General features: G+C 52.3%; 1 protein-coding gene and 1 long non-coding RNA gene across 28 annotated transcripts in view; one reads left to right on the top strand and one right to left on the bottom strand.

Moving 5' to 3' along the window:
* The window catches only part of LOC133237786 (uncharacterized), a 45309-nt gene that overhangs the window by 18478 nt on the left and 4609 nt on the right, over nucleotides 1-22222 (top strand). For 3 of the 11 annotated variants that reach the window (XR_009733345.1, XR_009733344.1, XR_009733341.1), the window contains exons 1-4: nucleotides 10984-11409; nucleotides 11497-11567; nucleotides 12098-12682; nucleotides 13547-19352. This is a non-coding gene — a long non-coding RNA (uncharacterized LOC133237786). Of the gene's footprint in view, nucleotides 1-10966; nucleotides 11410-11496; nucleotides 11568-12097; nucleotides 12683-13546; nucleotides 19353-22222 lie in introns of those variants that run through there. The other 8 variants (XR_009733342.1, XR_009733347.1, XR_009733348.1 and 5 more) reach the window with 8 other exon arrangements.
* Nucleotides 13115-22222, bottom strand: part of NEDD4L (NEDD4 like E3 ubiquitin protein ligase) — a 381755-nt gene continuing 372647 nt past the window's right edge. For 16 of the 17 annotated variants that reach the window (XM_061400317.1, XM_061400318.1, XM_061400319.1 and 13 more), the window contains one exon: nucleotides 13115-17857. In XM_061400317.1, coding sequence (XP_061256301.1) covers nucleotides 17755-17857 — 103 coding nt within the window. In that variant the 3' untranslated portion in view covers nucleotides 13115-17754. Of the gene's footprint in view, nucleotides 17858-20500; nucleotides 21194-22222 lie in introns of those variants that run through there. The other variant, XM_061400312.1, reaches the window with a different exon arrangement.

Here is a 22222-nt window from a genome sequence, read left to right as displayed (position 1 = left end):
TAACTTACAGGACGAGGGCCTCTGAATTCACTGATCTGTCCTGGGTGACACCATCTGAGAAGCCACAGCCAAACCTGTATCACCTTGAACGCCTAGAAGAAAACCTGATGACCATTTAAGAGAAGCAAGGAGAAGTCGGTTGCTTTCCAGAGCTTGGAACACAGCGGCTCTACTGGTGGCTAAGGGCAGGCCCCATCACCAGGCGCTCTCCCCTCGCTGGTCAGAAACCCTGGAGTCTTATTGCTGCTGCTAACAAACAACAGGGATGCCTTGGTGCTGACGCCCTCTGAGCCTCTCAGGGCGGGATCATCCCCCGCCTTGGAGCTCATTTTGAAGCCCACAGATATGCAGCAGCAGAGACAGACAATTCGCAGTAACATTTAGAAAACCCAGTTTCTAGCCATGTGCAACAAAATGATGATTTAATAGATGGAAATGTCGGGCCTGAATATTTTTAGTCTTCCCGTTGGAGTGTGAGTCATTTGGAGTGACAGATTGCGTTCAGAGGGAGAGCAAGGCTCTTACAGAACCCCACTCCTTCCCTAGTTTATTTCCTAACTTTGACTCTGGTGAACCTTCTCGATGATCCTGTGGGAAGCGGCCTGCAGCTTTCCGACCGCCCGTTGCACACACATCCCAGATCAATCACCCAGAGCTGCAGCTGGGCCCCTCGTGAGCTCATGGGTCAGGTCCCTTAGAGGGAAGAGCAGCTCCCGCGAGCTGGCCCTGCCGTGCTGGCACGGTGCGTGCTTTGGGTGGCAGTGGCTGTTCCAGCCTGTTGGTTTCTGTCCCCACCATCTGCAGCTGGCTCTGGAGGAAGGCTTCTTACTTCAGTGGCCTCAGGCCCTGGGGAGTCTTTCGCTGGAAGGTGGCATCGGCCTCCTCTGGAGCAGGTGGCGGGGAGGGGTGCTGGCAGCTGTGACAATGCTTGAACACCCCCACTCTCGTCCCTCGTTCCCAGGAACGAGGCTCTCAGGAGCCCCAGTGGGTAGAATCAGGGCCTGTGACTCAAGTGGTGCTTCTCAACTTGGGCCACAGAATTTGATTCCCGAGGGGCGACTTTTCACTCCCCGTGTGTGGAGCTCAGCCCCAGAGCTGTTCTCATGGTGAAGAGCAACACCAGGGCACTGCTGTTTCTTCTGTTTTTTTTTTTTTTTTTTAAATTGTGGCTTCAAATTTCTTTGTTAAAAGAAATATGTATTTGGCTGTGCTGGGTCTCATTTGTGGCGTGTGGGATCTCTTTCCCTGACCAGGGATCGAACCTGGAGCCTCCTGCATTGGGAGCATGGGATCTTAGCCAATGGACCACCGGGGAAATCCCCCCAGCACCATTTCTGAAGGGACGAGGGCGGAAGGGGGGGGAAACCACAAAGAATTCTTCCTGGAAACCATGTTATTGGTTCATCTCCAGGGTCTACACCCTCACTAGCCCCAGAGAAGAAATAAAAGGCTGAATGGATGCCTGAGAATGTGAACTGGGAAGTACTGAAGACAAACGACGGGAGACCAGTGAGGGGCTGTGCTGGGTGAGCGGGTTCGGGCGTGTCCTCTCCCCTTGTGAGCTGGGTGCTTCGGGCAAGATGTCTCCCCTCTCTGAGGCTTTGTTTCCTCACCTGTAAAGCGAGGGTTTGGAACAAGTACTTCCTACTGTTCCATTTCTAAACTCCTCTGAGGAGACGGTTGCTATGCCGACCCGTGGCATTTGGCCATTTCTCTCGCTTCATGTGTGATTCCAGTGCTTTCTTTACTGGCTTAAGCTAGAGAGCAGTTGTCCTTGAACAAGAACTCTGGGGCCATCAAACAGAGGTTGCTTGGTGACGGTCTGTGCAGCGAGACTTTCTGCTCAGCGTGAGGGGAAAGGCAGAATGTTCCAGGACATTCTCTGATGCCCGCAGTAGTTCGTAGGTGGGTGGATCAGGGAGGGGCAGACGCACAAGCCTGGAGCGTTTGCTTTCTGATGTGAGCTGTAGGCTTGTGATGGAAGGGTAGAAAGCAGAACCTGGCTTTCGAGATTTAAAGAAAAAATTGACTTTTCCCGACCCCGCTCCGTCCGGCATTGCCCAACACTCTCCAAACACCACGGGAATGCTGTTTGTGTGGAGATGAAGAGAAGCTCTCTGTTGACTTGATTTCCAAACCCTGCCTTTTGGAATTGACACAAGGAGAGGGCGGATCGCTCGGCAGGCTTGACCATCCGGTCAGGCTGCTCCAAGCCCCGATTCCAGCTCTCTGGCTCCATGTCCTCAAACAGAAGCTATTGAAACAGGTATCGACAACACAGATAAAAAAGGAGAGGAACATGGGCCTTGAACCCCGGGGCCAAAAGGCTCATTGCAAACTGGTCAGCCTCTCTCTGTGGTTTCCAGCCCCCAGGGGTGAAGGACCACAGCTCTCCTCCTGCCCTGACACAGCTGCTTGCGTGGTCTGTCCCCCGCAGGGCACAGGGCCACTTCAGGGACGTGTCATCCGCGCTCCAAGTTGCCCAGAGCCCCAGATTTGCTGTGACTGCAGACGGAGCAGAGATGCCCAAATCAATGCAAAGACAGCGTGGTATTAAAGCACCAACTCTGAAACCAGACCACCTGGTCTGTGCCTTATTGGCTCCATGATCTTGGATGAGGGTTTTCTTTTTTTTTAATCTGTGTACCTTGATTTCCCCACCTGCAAAATGGTAATAATAACTTACCTAGTGAGGGTGTTTGGAGGATCAAATGTGTTCATGATTCTAAAGCAGCTTAGAACACCCCCCTGGCACATCGGGTGTTTCAACTGAATCAGAGGTTCTGAAACTTCTGCATAAATGAGAATCTCCAGGAGAACTTATGAGTGGCAATTACAGGGCTCCATTTTCTGAGGGCTTTGGGTGAGAGCCCAGGGTTTTTATTTTCGGCACCTGGCCCTGGGTGAATCGGAGGCAGGTAGGCAGCGGTGCCTAGTCCCTGCTGCGCCCACCTCTCCTGCCTGGGCAGTAGGAGCCCCTTCCCTTGGCACTGGCTCTAACTGCCCTGGGGGCTGCTCGAGACTTTGCAGGTGGCGTGTCTGGGTGCTATGAAGGTCTCCCTCTGCACCAGCTGATCTTTTGAGTTCAGTTCAAGTGATCGTTCTTCCAGGAAAAATTCTTTTTTTTTTTTTTTTTTAATGTGTACAGCATTGTAGTTTGACACCTATGCCTTACACAGTGTCAGTCTCAGAAGTCGAGTTAGCACCCACTGCCACGCCACTGACTCCCGTCACCCCGGTCACCCACCGCCTAGTCCTCTGTCCTCTGGTAACCACTGATCTTTCTTCTTATCTGTAAGGGTTTTCTATTTTGTTCATGTTTTTGGTGCTTGTTTTAGATTCCACATATGAGTGAAATCCTAGGGTGTTTTATTTAGCATAATACGCTCAAGGTCCCGCCACATGATTGCAGATGGCAATATCCCACTTTTCATGGCTGAGTAATATTCCGTTGTATGCATATACCAGGTGTCCTTTATTCATCTACCCTTCAGTGAACATTTAGGTTTGTTCCATATCTTGTCTAGTGTAAATAAAGCTGCAGTGAGCACAGTGGCACAAGCGTCTTTTTGAATTAGTGTTTTCAGATTCTTTGGATAAATACCCAGAAGTAGATAGGTGGATGAGATGGTGGTTCTATTCTTAGCCTTTGGAGGAATCTCCATACTGTTTCCAAAGTGGCCACACCAGTTTATAATTCCAGCAGAGGACAAGGGTCCCCTTTTCTCCACATCTTCTCCAACACTTGCTGCTTTTTATCTCTTTGATAAAAGCCATTCTAACGAGTCTAAGGCCATGCCCCATTGTGGTTCTGATTTGCATTTTCCTAACGGCTGCTGGTGCTGGATATGTTTTCATGTGTCTACTGGCCATGCACATATCTTTTGTGAGAAAATGTGTATTCAAATCCTATGCCCATTTTAAAAATTGGATTGTGTGGTATTTTGGTAAGTTGTATGATTTCTTTATATACTTTGGATATTCACCCCTGGTCAGATATACGACTTGAAAATATCTTCTTCCGTTCAGGAGGTCACCTCTTTTTTGGGTGATAGTTTTCTTTGCTGCGTGGATGTATTTTATTTATTTTTTTTTAGTTCTATTTGTTTATTTTTGCTTGTGTTTCCCTTGCCTGAGGAGACATATCCAGAGAATTATTGCTAAGATTGATGTCAAAGAGCACGCCTGTTTTATTCCAGGGCTTTTATGGTTTCAGGTCTTCCATTCAAGTCTTTATTCCACTTTGAGGTGATCTGTGTGGCATAAGAGGTCTAAGTTCATTCTTTTGCATGGGCTGCCCACTTTCCCAGCACCGTTCACTGGGGTGCGTGGTGCCTGCTCTTTCTCCAGGGCACATTCTCGCCGCCTTCGCTGTAGGCTAACTGCCCACACAAGTGTGGGCTCCACTGCTTGTGTGGGCCAGGGCCAGACTGCTTTGGTTACTGTAGCTTCATGTTTGAAATCAGGGACTGTGATATTTCCAGCTTGGTTCTTCTTTCTCAAGATTGTTTTGGCTGTTCAGGACCTTTGGCTTGTTTCTCTATACATTTTATAAATTATTTATTCTAGTTCTATGAAATATGCCACTGGAATTTTGATACAGCTTGCACCAAATCTGTAGATCCTTACCTGAATTTTTGACAGACACTGACCTCTGGGCAGAGTCACAAGCCCTTATCTGCCATTTCAAATTCATTTTTTATAAAGGTGAAGCAATCCCATTTGGGACAAAAACCTTGTCAGATGGCAAAAACCTGACCCGACCTGACTTGGGGCTATTTATAGTGCTTGTTTATCCCATCCGGTGTGTGCGCTCGCACGCTTGGCTGCAGGAATGTTGATGGGTGACAGTGCATGACCCTACCCCCTACCGGCGGCATCACGTAAGGGTGGCTGTTGTTTAGTTGCTAACTAGTGTCTGACTCTCTGCAACCCCGTGGACTGTAGCCCACCAGGCTCCTCTGTCCATGGGATTTTCCAGGCAAGAACACTGGAGTGGGTAGCCATTTCCTTCTGTAGGGGATCTTCCTGACCCAGGGATCAAACCTGAGTCTCCTGCATTTCCTGCACTGGCAGGCAGATTCTTTACCACTGAGTCACCTGGGAAGCTCATTCCATAGGTATGATATCTATATATATAGAATTCTCGTTTGCAGATTCTCTCTCCCTCACCTCCGCTGGGTCACTTCCTTTTCCAAATGCAGAGGTCTCCTCCCACGCCACGCACCAGCCCCTAAAGGACACAGCTGGGCTGCCTTCAGGAATCATCTGCCCCTGTGTCTTTGCTTAGACGGCCACACGCGGCTCAGGCACCTGAAGGTCTCCAGGGAAACTGGCATCTCTTGAACTAAAGTGTTGCTGACCTACGAGGCTTGAAAACCCTGAGAAGGATGAAAAGCAGAGTGAAAAAGGCACTGTGTTCATTTGCTATTTCTTTAGGCCGCAAAGAGAGTCGGCAGGCACCAAAGCACCGGGGCCGAGGCGGCACGACTCTGAGCAGATCCCCTCTGCAGTTTCGGGTCTTTTGCTGACCGTCTGCCTGTCCCCTGTCTTGTTCTTTCACCAGGAGCCCCAGAGACTCTCTCACAGTCAGCTGGGTCTGGGGTCCCTCGCCAGGCTTGTGAAGTGGAAGATGCTTGTTTGCCCGACCAGTTTGATTATTACTCAGGAGTGGACCAAGGCGGGGAACAGTGAGGGTCATCCTGGCTGAAGCCCACAGATGACCTCCAAGCACTCGGGAACCTGCAGCTTCACCCTGCTTCCCCGGGCACCTAACCAGTTCCCTCTGACCCAGCCTTACTGAGCACCCAAGGGACAGAGAACACTGATGTCACCTATGCTTTCAGGGTGCTTGCAGTGATGAGGAGGAAGACAATAATTATACAACGAACCACAGCAAGAGGCAGAAAGGGGCAGAGCGCTGTAGGTTCAGAAGTGAGATGAAACTTCATTGGGTTGGAAGGAATCAGGAAAGGCTCCCTGGAGGAAGGGACATCTGAGAGGGACTCTGAATTTTAGGTAGATTTGGACATGGGGGAGGTCATTCCCAGGAGAGAGAACTGCGTGAGCAAAGGCAAGAAGGAAGGATTGGATGGGCTGCGTATGGGGGGCTCGTGTGTTTGAGGGAAGAGAGGGGCAGGGAGGGAAACTGAGTCAGGGACCTGCTCACCCTTGGCTTGGAGTGCTTGACTAGGGGGCTTAGACGTTCATGAGCTAACACTGGCAGCCTTGATGGATGATTTCCGCCATGGAGGGCAATGATGCGAGCTGGGCTCTCAGAGCTGCGCACACACTGCACGGAGGGAGGGGAGAAGGGCAGGGCGGGGGGGTGTTCCCGAGGCTGTAAAGCGCGGGGTGGCCTGGAGGGGAGCGAGCCACCGAGGGAAGCACGCACGCGCGCCCCAGCCCTGCCCCCTCTGCGGAGCCCCCGCTGGTCGGGCCTCTGCTCCCCAGTTCCACCCAGACCTCCCCTTCTGAGGTCCCTGGTCAGTTCCCTGTCGCCAGCTCGTAATCACTTAGGTCCTCACATTGGAGACCTGCCGGCAGTGCCTAACACGTGCCTGCCCGCCGTCCTCAAGCCGTCTTCCCGGCCGCCAAGACCACACGGGCCCTGCTTTGTTCCCGCCTCCCTGCCGCTCCTCCTCTCGTGACTGTCTCAGCCTCCAGTCCGGGAATCCCACCTCCTCAGTCTCAGCTTGAAATTCCATCGACCGGCTGATGGCGCTGAAGTTGGTACCTCCAGCCTAGACATCTCCCCGAGCTTCTGCGTTCAACTTTGTGCTTGCCTTGCTCAGTTGGGATGTCCAACAGCTGACTCGGCGTTAGCATATTCCAAAAGGGCCTTGCCCCTGCGTCCCTGCCCTTCTTAGGGCCTTTGTGTTTGGTGCGCCTCTGTTTGCACCTGGTCTTCCCCAAGTAGCCACAAGACTCACCCTTACCTCCTTGAGATCTTTATCCTGAGCCACTGTGACTAATTTATTTTTTGGCCTCTCTGCGTGGCATGAAGCATCTTAGTTCTCTGACCAGGGATGGAAACTGCCCCCTGCGGTAGAAGTGCAAAGTCCTAGGCCCTGGGACACCAGGGAAGTCCGTTCTGTCCAGATTCGCGTCCTCCCACGCCATCTCCTCCTTCTGTTTGCTTTCTTTGGTTTCACCAGCGTTTAATGCAGTGCACTATTTACTTATTTATGCATTGATTGTCTGCCTCCACTGGAATGTATATTTGTTGGAGGGAAGGATATTTGTTCTGAATGGTTATATTTCCAGTTGCTGCAAGCGTGTGGTACATGGTGGCATGTTTCTGGATGGACGAGTGAGTGGAAAGGGAGCTGGGGAGCAAGGCCATGCGAGAGGTCACACTTAAAGCCCCAGGCTGGATGCTTGGAAGACACCAGAGCAGAACACTAAAGACGCTTAGAAACAGAAGTCTGGAAGCAGAGGGCGCTTAGCCTGGGGCTGTGTGAGTCTGAGTGACCAGGGGATCTCACGAGGAGGTCCGTGGGTGCTGGAGGGAAGGGTTGAGGGTGCCGGGAGAGGTCGTGGGTGAGGGTGCCGAGAGAGGTCGTGGGTAGAGGCAGATCTGGTCACTGCTCGTGTGGTGGTGATGACTTTACGCCACAGGGGAGGTAGGGAGAGCGAGAAAGAGTGAGACAAAGGACACCAGGGATGAATTATTGGGAAACACCTGCATGAGGATAGTGGCTTGAGAAGGAGAGAACAACCAGGAGAGGAATATGTCATGGAAACCAGGATCGAGCTTCAAGGAAGCAGAAACGGTTGACAACAGTGCAGGCTGAAGACGGGGAAGGCGGTGCTGGGGGCGACCCCCTGGAGGCTTGTCCTGCTGCTCAGGTGCCCTGTACGGCCCTGAGCACCACACAGGCGCTGACGGGCAAGTCGTGGATACAGGCGCTGATGGGCAAGTCGTGGACACAGGGGCTGATGGGCAAGTTGTGGACACAGTGATTGACCAGCCTGGCGGTGTGATCAGAGCTGGGCTGGAGTTGGGCTGGCCAGCATGTTGGGCAGCTGGGAAAGGGAGAGAGAGAAGTGGACACGTGCCTTGCTGTGGCGACCATCCAGGCCAGTGGAGTGGTCTGGGAGAGAATTTTAAGGGCTGATGGCTTCCACGTTCAACTTGCAGAGCAAAAAGAAAGATCTGGCTCCAGGTCACCCAGGTCCGTAAGTGTCTGGGACCTCCGGACAGATGGCCGTCGCTGGTGACGCAGGAAGAGCAGCAGCGCATTTCTCAAGGTCACGGTGCTCCCGCTCTACAGCTAATATTTGCCTCTTATTGACCCAATACCCAGCCTGTTACTTTTTAACTGGAGCCTGGGGTTCAAAGGCCTGACTTTTGTTTGACTACGCCTTCAGATGGGGAGGGCATGTCCCTTGATAACCTCACCTGATGAACAAGCAAGGATCTTCTGAGTAAATATAGGCTGCACAGAGACAGGACGGAGGCGGGCCAGAGTGGGGAGAGGCTGGGGGTCGGAGGGAGAGGACCCCGCTGCCAGAGGCACTCCTCTAATTTGTAAGAGAGCTGAACAACTAGAATTCGAAAGACGAATCCCAAGCTCTCCAGCACAAATAGTATTAAAGGATTTCAGCAATTAGCTTATGTTTATCCAATAGAAACACTTTTAAAAAAGGCACATCCTGGTGCTCCATCACATAGTTCCCGAGGGTAGAGAACCCAGCCCCCCGGTCTCCAGGTATCTACGGCCCGTCATCTCTGTTGGACTAAGGGATGTTCGTGTTGCCCCTGGGTCTGGAAAATGTAGGGCCCTTGCTTTCGAAGGTGGAGAGAGATCTGTCCTGGGGCAGAGAGGCAGTGTGGTCCTGGGGCTTCCCTGGAGCAGGCTGTCTTTGCAGGTAGGGGTTCCTTGTGTGGGGCTTCCCAGGTGGCTCAGGGGTGAAGACTCTGCCTGCCAGTGCAGAAGATGCAGGAGACATGGGTTAGAGCCATCCCCGGGTCAGGAAGATCCCCTGGAGAAGGCAATGGCAACCCACTCCAGTCTTCTTGCCTGGAGAACCCCATGGGCAGAGGAGCCTGGCGGACTACAGTCTGTGGGGTCTCAAAGAGTCGGACACGACTGAGTGACTAATCCACAACATCTCTGTGTTTGCTGGACATTGTGGCTTGAAGCAGGGCCTTTGCCCTCAAAAGCCCTCTTCCACTCACTTTGCTGCGGGCTTCCCTGAGAGCTCAGTTGGTAAAGAATCCGCCTGCAATGCAGGAGACCCCAGTTCAATCCCTGGGTTGGGAAGATGCCCTGGAGAAGGGAAAGGCTACCCACTCCAGTATTCTGGCCTGGAGAATTCCATGGGTCCAAGGGGTCGCAAAGAGTTGGATACAACTGAGCGACTTTCACTCAGATGCCATCAGGTCAGTCTTTACTCCTGTTGGTTTAAGTCTAAGCCTCACCTTTGGAGTCTGTAAAAACATCTACAACAGGTCACACATTTGGTGTGATCAGTCATGTGCGTCTTAGTGTGAACGAGTGCCTGGGCTCTTCCCTCGGAGAGGAGGTTTGGTGCAGAGGGTGGAGGGTGGGCCAGAGTGAGTGGCTGACGGGAGGCTTTGAGCCAAACCACCTGGGTTCAGATCTCTCCTCTGTAAGACTCTGGGCCTCCTGGTCCGAGTCCTCGTGTGTAAGTTGGCGGGGACAGCATCTACCTTATTAGACTGAGATTTATGGTAAGCAATAGTACTACTATCCCAAGAGAGGAATCATAGACTATGAAAGCTCGGCAAATGGCAGGAAGGGCACTCTCCGAAGGGAGATTGATTCTGCAAAGAGGTGCTGAAGGCTGCCTGAACTCCGCTTCCCAGCCTCCTTTGCGGTTAGCTGTGGCCGTGCGGCTGGCGGGGGGGGGTCTGTCCCTCTGGTCCTCCTCCTCTTGCACGACCTTACACGGGCTGCCCCGCCCCCTGCCTGGGGGCTGCAGAGGGTCCTGAGACAGGGGATGGTGGAGGGGCGTCTGGGAGCAGCCCCTCACCTCCCAGCCTGGAGTTTACCGTGCAGACAGTAGGGCGTGCACTGGGGTGGTGGCTGAGCTCGGTCGCTCAGCCGCGTCTGACTCTCTGCGGCCCCCTCGCCTGCAGCCCGCCAGGCTGCTCTGTCCCCGGGATTCCCCAGGTAAGGACACTGGAGTGTCCTCCTCCGGGGGATCCTCCCAGATCAGGGCTGGAACCTGTGTCTCCTGCTTTGGCAGGTGGATTCTTCACCACTGAGCCGCCCGGGAAGCCCACAATTGTGCAGCAACCCCGATTCCCACAGCTTCTGCGCCCAGTGCTGTGGGGCCCTTACCCTGCTCGAGGGCTCCTCCTGCGTTTTGAGGAGGGTGTGGGGACACCTGGAGTGGCGGTGGGCTCTGGCCCCTGCCAGCAAGAGACGGTTCCCTGAGTATGTTGACCACAACCTCTTCCTGGCTGGGATGAGACTGCGTGAGGGAGACTGAAGCTTTTTACACCATCCTGGTGACCCGGCTCAGAGGTGGGAGGCTGCCTGGGGTGCCCCTGGTACCCATCTGTGCTCTGGTCCTCTGCACCCCCAGAGACCACCCTGCACTCTGCTCCACCATGAGGGGTTTAAGAGAATGAGACCAGCTCAATGTGTTTGCAAGGTTCCCTTGACAACCAGGTTCCCCGCCTGAAGCAGGATGCTGAGGGTCTGACCTCGACCCTGGGCCTGACCTCGCCAGAGGTGGCCTCGAGGCTGAGGGTGGCTGCCCGCTTCCAGCTGGGCTGTTGGTGGCCCTCCTCTCTCCCCCGGGCCTGGTGGCGAGCGGCCCCTCTGCGGCAGACAAGCTGCTGAAGGGAGGAGACGGGGTCAGAGAGGTCACACCAGCCCCCAGGGACCCACGGGGGCAGTGCGAGAAGCTGATCGGCCCCTCCCTGGGGTCTTCGGTTCCCACGGCCATCATCCTGGGTCTCTGCAGGGCCGCCCCTGAGAGCAACAAGTGAGGTCAACTGCACTGGGCACCCGGGGAGGAAGCGAGGGCAAGAACTGGGGACTCACGCGGCCAAGGTCCTTCTGGATCGAATATCTGGCAGTCATGTGATTAAAGCGTGGTGAGCTCCAGGCACGTAGCAGTGCGGAATGGTCTGCCTTTAGCTGGTCTGACTCTTCAGTCTGAACAAGGCCACGCAGGGTTGAAAACTGGTAACTTCACTCTGGGAAGTGTATGTAAAAGTCCCACGGTGCGGGACTGCTTAGAAGTTGCCAGAACGTATGATTTCCCTTTAATCACAGCGAGACCTGCCTGTCGGCTGTCGCTTCAGCATCTTCAGTGTGCAGCTGGGGGTTTCCTTCCCACATGACCCTACACCCCTTCCAAACGGGCCTATCTGTAGACGAACTTCTCCCGCAGAGAAAAGAAGGCTTTCCCCAAGCACTGGGGGAGGTGAGCGCAAGGGCTCGGGGAGGAAATGTGTGCCCTCCCCTCCTACCATCAGGTCCCCTCTCTCCAAGGCTGTGTCTGTTCCTACAGCCAGTGAGGCCCCGAGGCTGCAGAGCTGCAGGCGATGGTGCCCCGTGGATGTGTGGAGAGGCACCGAAGGGGTAAGTGGGCCGGATATCCGGCCAAGGAGGGGATTCAGATAGAACAGGTAGCTCAGGCTTCAAGATAAAGTGCAGCAGGCGGACCCAGAGGGGCCAGGATCTGCTGCTGTTGAGCGCAGGGGCCGGGGCTGGGCTGGGACTCGAGGGTGGCCTCTGACCTGCTCTCTGAAGCCCCGGGTGTCGAAGGGGCCTCACTCCCGACGCCCAGCTGAGGGGAGATGCCACTTCGCTCGGAGGCAGGGGGCAGCCTCTCCACTGCTTTCTGGTCAAGCTGACTCTGCGACTTGGACTTGGTTGGGAAGGGGAAGGAGGCGCTGCCTGGGGTTGCAGGAAGGGGACAGGCTGATTGGGCCACTTGCCCTGTTCCCCAGGCTGGCCTGCGGTCAGTCCTACAAAGGGAGCCTTGGTTCTGCACTTCCTCAGCCCCCACCAGCAGGTGTCCCCCAGGTGGGGCCAGGATCCCCTAGTCCCCTGATGAAGGAGTCCGTCTGGGTCAATAAAAGCCACCATCGTTTTGTTCTCCTGTCCAGTCCAAGTCCTACAAACACTCGCTTAGAGACCCCGTGGCCCGGGTTCTCTGGGAGAGCAGTGTTGAGAGGCACCATCTTCCGGATGGGGACGCACCAAGGGGATGGGAAGTGGAATCTGCCCTCATACGTCCAGGGGCCCCTCTGGATGTGGTACCCAGGACCAGCCACAGTGATGAGAATTCCCGGATGCCCACGCTTTCCACCAGCTTTTACCAGGAGGCTTTGGAGTTTCAGGACTGCCTAGGTCACCTTTGGAGTTCAGAGCAGGGTAAGCGTTTACTAACCCAGCAACCATGTAACTGATGTATGATTTATTCCTCTATTTCATATAAACTCATCATGTGTGTTTCTGAGGATGGCCACACACGAGTTCAGGGCGGCTCTATCCGCCGACATCTCCCTTGTGTGTTCCCGTGAGGCTGGAGGAGGCTGCAGGAACGCAGAAGTCTACCGCCAGCTTTCCAGCAGGACATGGCCTACTGCTAACTGAAAGAGACAGGGAGCGAGAGGCCAGGACGAAATTACATCCTGCTCGGACGCTACCTCCCGGCAGTCTCTGAGGGCACAAGTTAAGGCCAGCAAGAGGTAAGAAAGAGGAACGAAATGTGAGGAGTCCTCCTGTTTTAACAGGGAATTGACATGATAGCTGGATTTTCTTTCTGAGAACCATCTTAGGCTTCATTACTGAGTCTCATTAACGAACATAAATTGAGGGTGAGTTGGAGGAAAACCAGAGATGAAATATGCCTTTCCAGTCATGGACTTTATACTACCACTTGGGTAATCCATCAAGTCATTAACTCTTAAATAAAAGACAGATGGATAAGAATAGAGGTACATCCCATTAAGCTCAACCCATGTGTTCAGGGAAGTCTTTAATGATGTTTTAAAAGATGGGGAACTTCTAGGGAGATGCTTCTAATGAGCATATTATCTACAAAGTTGCAGGCATTTGAATATCGCCCCCCAAACAATTAAGACGAAGAAGCTTTAAAACAGACAACCTGTAATACTTGATGTAGAAAAAGTTCCAGCTTCCACAATCCTTTATTAAATATTTGACAAGTTGCATCACGTCTTTACAATGACTTCATTTTGTCACATTACTCTTTTGTTCAGTCAGGAAAACAATCCACAATCTCTCTTTAGGTCTCTCAAGAAAAACGAAAAGCAAAAGGAATTTGTTCTTCAACAAAACGTTTCTACGTGTATCAAATTCAACTATATTTTAAAGCTATTCTGATTGTGAAAATGAGCATTTAGCCAGACGATGTCTTTTAAAAAATTTCCAAGTTGTTTGGTTTTTAATCACTGTATCAAATAGTACTTGGCTTTTATCAGGAGGTGAGGTTATAATAAAAAGTTATGAAACATCGAGAATTCATTTGGAATGCTTGAAACTGTTCACCTTAAAAGTCACTGTTTTTTTCATGTTTCGTTTGATAATAGATGCTGAATTAAGAGATGACAGCATATTCTATCATCGTCTCCCTTGGGTTCTCTGAGAGTCAGAATTCTCAGGACACAGCTTGGAGAAAACGGCAGCAGGACTAACCTCACTCCCTTTCAAAACCAGATTCCTCAAGGTAGGTGTAAACGCTACACAAATATATACAGGTGTACTTGGACAGCAGATGTTGGGGTATGTGTTACACACGGAGTAGGGAAGGAGCAACAGTTACGCAAACTTAACATGAAGGAACCGTGACAATCCAGGTGAAATCAGTCTGAGGGAGACGGGCAGTGGTTTCTGTAGGAACGCAGATTCTGTCTGTGGACACAGGGTCACGGTCATGAGGCTTACGATGCACTGATACACGTCGCGAAGGTAGCACACAGAGGCCTGTCACCAACGCCGTGAGACTCTACCGTCACTCGTACAAACACAAAACCGACTGACGAACAGACATGCGTCCTAAACATGCGTTGCTCTGCAGGTAACACCTTTAACGAAGGGGAGGGGTCTAAATGAGAGGTTTTCTTGGACGATTCTGTACCAACAGAAAGCTCTCCTTTCCTATAAAACATACAAGCCCACATCCTAACGCTACAGCTTTGTCTCTGATGCGCTGAAAACACTCTGGGGACCGGGGCGGGGGTGTGTGAATGCAGATGTATATACACTGTTTGTTAAGGCTTTGATAAATTAAAAAAAAAAAAAAAAAAAAAAGTGGTCCAAAGTATATCACATTTTGCTTCCCAGTTTTAAAATCTAAAGTACAAAGTGGAGTTTATTAAGGATTATTTTAAAAAACGCATCTTGGACCTAAAATTGGCAGTTTTGACTTACCAGGGTGTACCCCAAAGTCTGAATAAGACAGAGGTAGTGCAGGACCTCCTGGGGGCCGGAGGGGGGTCCCCTGCACGGCTTCGCCCCCTGCCGGCAGGCAGGAGACGACACCGGGGTCTGCCAGGGCTGCGGAGTCGGGGTAAGGAGGCAAGAGGGGCCCAGTGCACGGCTGGGCGAGGGCTTGAGGACTGGTTAACCCAGGTGCTCTCTCTATGGATCCTGACATTTCAGAGGCGAGATACAGGACTTAGAAAAACAGCGGAGTCACGTGAGAAACAATTAGTAACTGTGAGGACAATTAGTAGTTGGCGGCACACGAGCTGTTTTCAAGGGAGCCAGTTTGGACCTGGCAAGTTCGCACGGCAACGGTCCATGCTGTCCATTGAACGGTGTGAGATGCAGAGAGTGGTTCAAATATTTTGCGAACCATCCTTCTCAGAATCTGTCCCTGCATCCTTATGTGGGAGGAACAAACCATGTCAGGTTGCTTGAAGCATTTGTCATATGGCCTTAGGGTATCTGGTGGGAGCTACCAAAGCACCTTGGTAAGTAAAGGGATGTGTTTCAGGAGAAAGGAAAAGAGTGCTGAGACCCACGCCTCATCACTCCCTGTCGCAGAGGCGGCAGGTAGATGAGCAGACCCTGCCTGGAGCCAATCCCTACCGGGCAGGACTCCCCAAATTCACTGTTAGGCCGACAAGAGAGGGGGCTAGAAACACACAGGACTTTTACAGGTGACTGGGTTAGCTGATGTTTAAAAACCTTTCAACCACATGCAATATTGCAAATTCTGGAACTGACTTCTTAATCTCATGGCAAAATGGCCCATAATGGCTCTTTTCCAGGGGACTAGAGAAGCTGGATCCCGGTCATTTCTAGGAAGGCATCACTGTTAGAGCAATCTGGGGTGGCGATGCCATCCTCCGCCCCCAGGCCTGCTGAGTGGGGTGGACAGAGGCCTCTGCTCTGCCCGCTGTGCCTCTCCCTTGCCGCCTCCTGAGGCTACAGCGTGAAGGTGGTGGACAGCGGTCGTCAGGATCGAGAGAAAGCAAGGTACGTGGCCCTCTTAGACAAACAGTGAAGCGCTGAGAGTTGCTGAGAACTGGGGAAGCTTATTTGGATTCAAGGAAGCCAAAGCCCCCAAACTCTAAACCCAGCACTTTCGAGCTGTCACTGAAATCAGATAATAAGGGAGAGATGAACCAAACCGTCATTCACAATTACCGCCTTCCAAGTATTCACGGGGGTCTATTTCGGTAATTCTTATCTGTTCTTGGCACAGAAATGACCTTAGAATGGGTTTTCTTTCCTGTTTTCAGTACTTTGCCTAATTTGCATTCGGTGAACATTCTGATTTAAGAATTTATGAAATGACAGAAGAATCCCAGTTCTTCGACAAGGATTGCTGGATTTCTTCCCTATAATTACACACTTACAAAACCCATCCCAGCACACTGCTCTCCCAGGCTTTGACATGAATCATAAAAAGGAAGCCGAGGGGCTAAGAGAAGAAGACACTTGTTACATCAACTGAAGGGAGAAATTCCCACCAAGAGGTAAAAATAATGAGCAATATGGTTTTTTTTCCCTAATTACTCAATATCTAGGTTTTCTGATCACTATTGGATTTTTAAAAATCAACGTGAGAAGGGAACCCTCAGCTCTGTAGAACTCCACCTTCTTTTAGATGCCAAGGGCTCTGTAGCCCCAACTCAACCTCAAACATTTGTGGCTTCCCACAAGCCACCTGGAAGATCCTAAGTGGAGGCCCTGAAACCACAATTCTTTTGGTCTCATCTACGACTGGCAAGCAATATATCCAGTTTCCCTGGACAGCCGCCACAGGGTTTAGGACAACACAGGTTAAGAAGGACAGAAGGGTTTGCTAGACCCCCTTGCCCTGCCTCAGGCATTCTCTCAAAACACAATTCTGCAACGAGGACTCAAGAGTGGCCAAGAACCTGAATCCTGCAGAACTCTCCACCCCCAGCAGGGTCAGCTGGAGAGCCAGATGTCAGGGCGTCAAATCAAGTCTCTCCGCCCTTTTAATCTAGCACGTGACGGACACAGCTTGGGCAGAACATGGTATGGAAGCATGCAACAGGTCATCGGGAACAAAACCCGGTTAGATTAAGTGTCTAGTAATCTTTGCAGTGGAGTAGAAATCACAAAACGCTTGGTGAGGGCAGGTCTCTAGGCTCAGCTTTACAGCCAGGGTGTAGACACCAGCAGCCAGATTCACAACCGATAGATATTGCACCGGAAAGGCGTGTGCCGAGAGAAGAAATCACACTCAGTGCTATGATTAAAAACAAAGCCAAAACAAAGCCAGGTATGACCTCCATGTGGTACATAAAGTGCCTTCACAACTGGTGCGGTTACAACAAAAGCCGTGTGTTCAGCTGCCATTAGCAAACTCGCACACGCAGGAGACTGCGCAGGCCCGCTTTCTGCAGCTTCCAACCACTCGGCGCCAAGCTTCATTGGAGTGTCTCTACTACAACAGCGAGGAGGGAAATACGGTAGGAGGACTGTACAGCATCGGGAAGGGCTAAGCAGCCTCTCTCACGAGAAGCGATAGTGCAACCCTGCCTCAAATGTCTCCAGCACACGCAGTTACTTCTCAGGAATAATGGCGTGATTCCTTCAAGTCAACACAGATTTTGTCATGCTATGTTACAATTCTCTCAGTGTGCAGCTATTATGCTAAATCTGAACAACAAAAAAAGTAATATCCAGTTTTCATTCTGAGCATGGAAAAAACTGTCATGATGCCTAATGTTAGAGTATTTGTCTGCAGAGGGATTTTGACAGAAGTCAGTCTTCCATAGCTAATCTGGTAGGGGGTAGGGCTTTCCAAGTACTTTAAAAATAAAAACATCACCGACATTAAACCTGGTATGAAATTCAAATACAAAAAAAAAAAAAATATGCTCACTTTTCCAAGTACATGAGACATCTTTAATTGTAGTGAAATAAGATCTGCAAATCGGTCTAAATCATTTTAAAAAGTAAACATGAGTTGTAATACTATACCTGTAGAGTGATTAATTCCATTCGCTGTCATTATAAAGTATGGAAAATATTTATTAAGGGCTTGGCCTACAGAGGCGCAACATAAATAGAATAAGTCCTCCTGAAATGTAATCAGTATACACATCAACCAGTTGGAAATGGGTGGTGGGAAATGCAGGAACGCCACCCGGGACGGGGCCTCCCTGTCGGCCGTGGGCAGGGCGGGGGCAGGGGCTCTGCTCCGAGACCCCTCGCCGCGCGGCTCTGCCAGCGTCTCTGCAGAGTCTGTCAGGCAAATGGAAAAGCGCGAGCAGGACTTGCTCGAAGAACAGCCGCCCCGAGGCAGGCGCGCCTAATCCACCCCCTCGAAGCCTTGGGCGTTTTCCACAGCCATGAGGAGCTTCTCTCGTAAATCTTCGAAGGTTTCATACGGAGGTAAGTCAAGGCGATTAAAGCTGCAAAAGTAACAACACAGCAGAGGTAAACACCAGCATGTCTGCCCGTGAGCTGCACCCGGGCCTCCCCGACTTGGCTTAGGAGCACACTTGGTGTTTGAGCAGGACTGCAGAAGCCTCAGCACAAAAATCCTAATCCAGTGGTGACTGCCCACAGTGCACCCTGCAGGGGGCGAGAAAAGGATCTCGAATCGTCTGTGAAACCTCTCTACTACTGTCGGCCGTGGATCCTAGAAACCCACGCTGGGAAGGGAAAAGACAGGCAAGGTAACTGGCACACACGCTGAGGCTTCCAAACTGTGGCCACCCGAGGGCTTTCCGCAGCAGGACAAACGGAGGCTGGCTGATGCCCCCCAATCTGCTGCTATTCTAGGCAGTCAGTGCTTCTGCACGCAGCGCCTGCTCTCAGCGCAGCCCCTCTGAGCAGGTCGCATTCCGTTCTGCAGATGCGGGTGTTCTGCAGATGCGGGCAGCCGGTGGCCGTGTCCCAGCCTCAGCCCTGACAGCACCGCAGACCTGAGACCGGAGCCCAGGCCCCCGCAGCTCTGGGCCCGACACGGAGCGGCCCTCAACCCAGAGTCAGGCAAGCCACTGGCGTGTGGCGTGAAGAGCTGCCTTCACACAAAGCCCCTACACAGCTGGAGGCCTTGGCTAGGGTGGTACAAGTCACCCTGGTGACAGTGAGACCTCCAGACACACGTGGCCTCTGTGAGCAACGATCACACGTGTTCACAGGATTGAGTTCAAATCCTGTCTCCGCCACCTGCAGCTGTGCAGCCTCAGGTGAGACAGTTCCCTCTCTGTTGGCTCTTCTGTGAAATGGGGAGACCGCTGCATGGTCAGGTGCTGGGAGGGTCCGATCACACACATAAAGGGGTCTGGCACACAGCGAGCGCCCACGGGCAGCCACCACTTCACCACTCACTCACCGGTCCCTGCCCCCGCCACACCCCAGGCACAAGGACCTGGAGCCCCAGACAGACCAGGGAGGTGGCTGCTGGCAGGCCTCCGTTGTGACGATGGCCACACCTGCTTGTGGCTTGTCTCACGTGTGTACGTGCGCACGCACACACGTGCACGCCTTAGCTCGTCATGCTTTCGTAAGCTAACGTTCGTGGAGCATTTGCCCGCACCAGCACTATTCGTGGTGAGCGAGTGCAAGCTGCTCAGCTGTGTCTGACTCTTTGCAACCTCACGGACTATACAGTCCATGGGATTCTCCAGGCCAGAATACCGGAGTGGGTTGCCCTTCCCTTCTCCAGGGGATCTTCCCAACCCAGGGATCAAACCCAGGTCTCCTGCATTGCAGGTGGATGCGGATTCTTTACCAGCTGAGCCACCGGGGAAGCCCAAGAGCACTGGAGTAGGTAGCCTATCCCTTCTCCAGCGGATCTTCCCCACCCAGGAACTGAACCTGGGTCTCCTGTGCTGCAGGTGGAGCCACCAGGGTGCGATTCCTTGATCACCTCAGCGAATCCTAGCATCCACCTGTAAGGTAGGTGATGCTGGATCCCTACTTATAGAGGAATCCAAGGCACAGAGAGGTTAGGGAACTTGCCCAAAACCACCCAGTAAGTGGCAGAGCCCAGATTCAGCCCCAAGCTGGCTCCAAGGCCCGGAGACTGTCGGGCTGCCTCAGTGTCTAGAACTGTGCATGCTCGGCACTGGCGTAGGTTTCCAAGGATGAGTAGAGCATCTTCCTGTGTTTTAAAGCCAATGACTGTCAGCAGCAGTAAGACCCGGGCACATGAGCAGGGTGGGCCCTTTAACAACTGCTGAGTGTCTGATAAAGACACATTGAGCTCTGAGATTTTTTAACATCAAAATACACAGTAGAGCAGAACACTGTGCTTCTCAAACCAGAGGTCTCAAAAACTCAGGAATCCTGAAGGATTAAGACGAAAAGATGTTTTCAATGTTTGGTTTTCACCATGGTAACGACCTCAAATGTCATTTCACCAGCAACAAAGACCCCACTCTGCAGCTACGCTTAAAAGAGCCTTTTCCCAGGAGGTGGCTGTTGTCTTGATTTTAAGCTGGTATTTCACAGTCCAGGGCCTGCAATCCTGAAGGGCTTCAAGAGTCTGTGGCCATTTTAAAGACGGTCCATAGATTATTCAAGCTTGAGAAATACTGGAATGATGGGGGAGAGGGCAGACAGAAGCAAGTCGGGGAGTGTGAAGAGCTGAGGTTTGGGATGTTGTCAGCTCTCGGGGTGTCAGTTGCTCCGCTGCTGAAAGGGGACTCGCAGGACCCACCTCTCAGAACCGCTGTGATGGTGACACAGGTTCACACACAGCGCTTGTTAGGGCGACGCCTGGAACACGGGAAGTGCTCAGTGTTACCATTCCTCTGATGCTGAGACACGGGTCTGGCTCTGGCCTGCCACCAACCAGCTGCGTGACCTTCTTACCCTCAGGGGGTAAGCCTTGCTGTGTGGAAGATGTGTGGGCTGAAGGAGATTATTTTTAGGTGGGTCTGTGCTGCTTAGTAAAGAGGAATTTTAAATCCATGAGCAGTGACCTTTGATAGAACAAAGGAATGCAGCCGCTTCATGCTAGACACTCCACAATCATATGCGAAGAACCAGCTCCACCAAGCCCTCGCTCTCCTAGGAAATCAGGTTTTAATCTTGAAGCTTCGTTGTGTATTTTATATTTTCATCAAACACGGAAGAGCTTAAACACACATACGGCTAGATTTTATTTAGCCACATCTATGGTCGTCGCGGGGAAGTCTGTTCACAGTGAACCAAGAATGAAGCATGGTCGTTGTGTTTCTGTGTTTCAGCAGAAGCCGGGGCTGGATGGGAGGAGAGCCACAGCAAAGAAAAAAGAGGAAATCCCACGTTGCCAGCCCTGGGTTGTCAGTGGATCTAGTGCCCTCCTCGGGGCCTGGGGAGAGCGGCCCTGGGAGAAGGCCCTGGACGCTCTCCTCCTGGGACACTTGACGAGCAGCAGGGCTGCCTTCCTCCCGGGGTTGGCCTCTGTCCTTCAAGAAGATGAGCAGCGATTCTGAACCCTGCCTGTCCTTGCCAACCACCCGGGTGGCTCTGCAATCCCACGGCCCTGGTCATACCAGACCAACTGGGTCCAAACCTCCGTGAGTGGGACCCCAGGGCCACTGTTTGTATTAAATGCTTTCTAGGGGGTTCCAATGTCCAGCCAAGGTAGAGAGACACCGAGTCAGGGCCTTGTCTGGGCGGCCCTGTATTTTAGTGGCAGCTCAGCACGTGGACTCAGAGACAGAAGAAGTGTTCAACGGCAAGATATCTGTCTGTGGGTCAACAGTAGGATGTGGGATGAGCACTCAATTACTCGGTTGTCTTTGAAGAGTCTGGAAAGAAAGGGAACCATATTCCCGTGGCAGCAGCTTAACTGTAGCTGTCAGGGTGGAGATTCTAATTTGGGCAGACCTGACTTCAAGTTCTGAGATTCGGGAGCCTGTGAATTCAGACCACAAGATTCCCAAGAACCCACAGGGATACTGCCGTCTAGGTGCAGGGCCTGCCCCACACGAGATGGCCACGCCCAGTGGCGCCGCTGTGACTCCTCTTTGGGAGCTCGGTCCCCATCCTGACCATCCTGGGGCTCACCCCAGCGCTGGCAGCCTTTCAGAGGAAGGCTACTAAGCCCAGAAAACCACACTGCATTCTGAAACTGGAATAGAAGCTCCAAAAGGCCAAAACATTGTCCCCCGAGAATAAAGGCAGACGGTCAAGGACACCAACTGCTCCAGTGATCGAGCAGTTTTAGCAAGACTCAGCCTACTCTCCTGGCGCCTACGGGCAGGGACCACATCCATTCTGCTCGGAGTTCTCGGAATGGTACAAACGTCGGGGAAAACGTGCTTTCCGGCAAGGAGACAGAATCGAAGAGAAGCAAAAAAACCTTGCACAGCCCATTTCCCACAAATGCACCTGAATGAGACCTTCCTCTGAGCCGTGCCGGGCAGCGCGGGATGGCCCAGCGACTCTGGCAGCCTAAGCTTCTTGTGGGGAAGGAGGCTGGGGGGCTGACCATCCACAGGACCCCCTACACCTGCTTCCTATGAATAAGAAACCAAAGCCTCAGTGGGGGAAACCAACCCGCGGGACCTGGGAGCCAGATTGAAAGCTCCTGAGGTTCTCTCTGTGGGTCTCAGGAAAGTCCTCGAGGGTCCCAGAGACCCTCCTCCTCTCCCCCTGTCCCTTGGAGGCCTTCTGAGTGCCACTGTGCTAAGCCTCCCTGGGCAGGGGTCCTTGGCCGGACCTGTGACCCCTCTCTGTCACAATCACATTACTAAATCCTGGAGACTCATGGGTTCTGGATAGCCATGGAAAGTCTTTTAAAGACCCTGTTGCTCCAAGAAATCTTGTTCATGGTT

Source organism: Bos javanicus, chromosome 24, assembly GCF_032452875.1.
Source record: "Bos javanicus breed banteng chromosome 24, ARS-OSU_banteng_1.0, whole genome shotgun sequence".
Taxonomy (NCBI): Eukaryota; Metazoa; Chordata; class Mammalia; order Artiodactyla; family Bovidae; genus Bos; species Bos javanicus.
The sequence above is the reverse complement of the archived record's forward strand: the minus strand, read 5'-3'. Positions and strand labels throughout refer to the sequence as shown.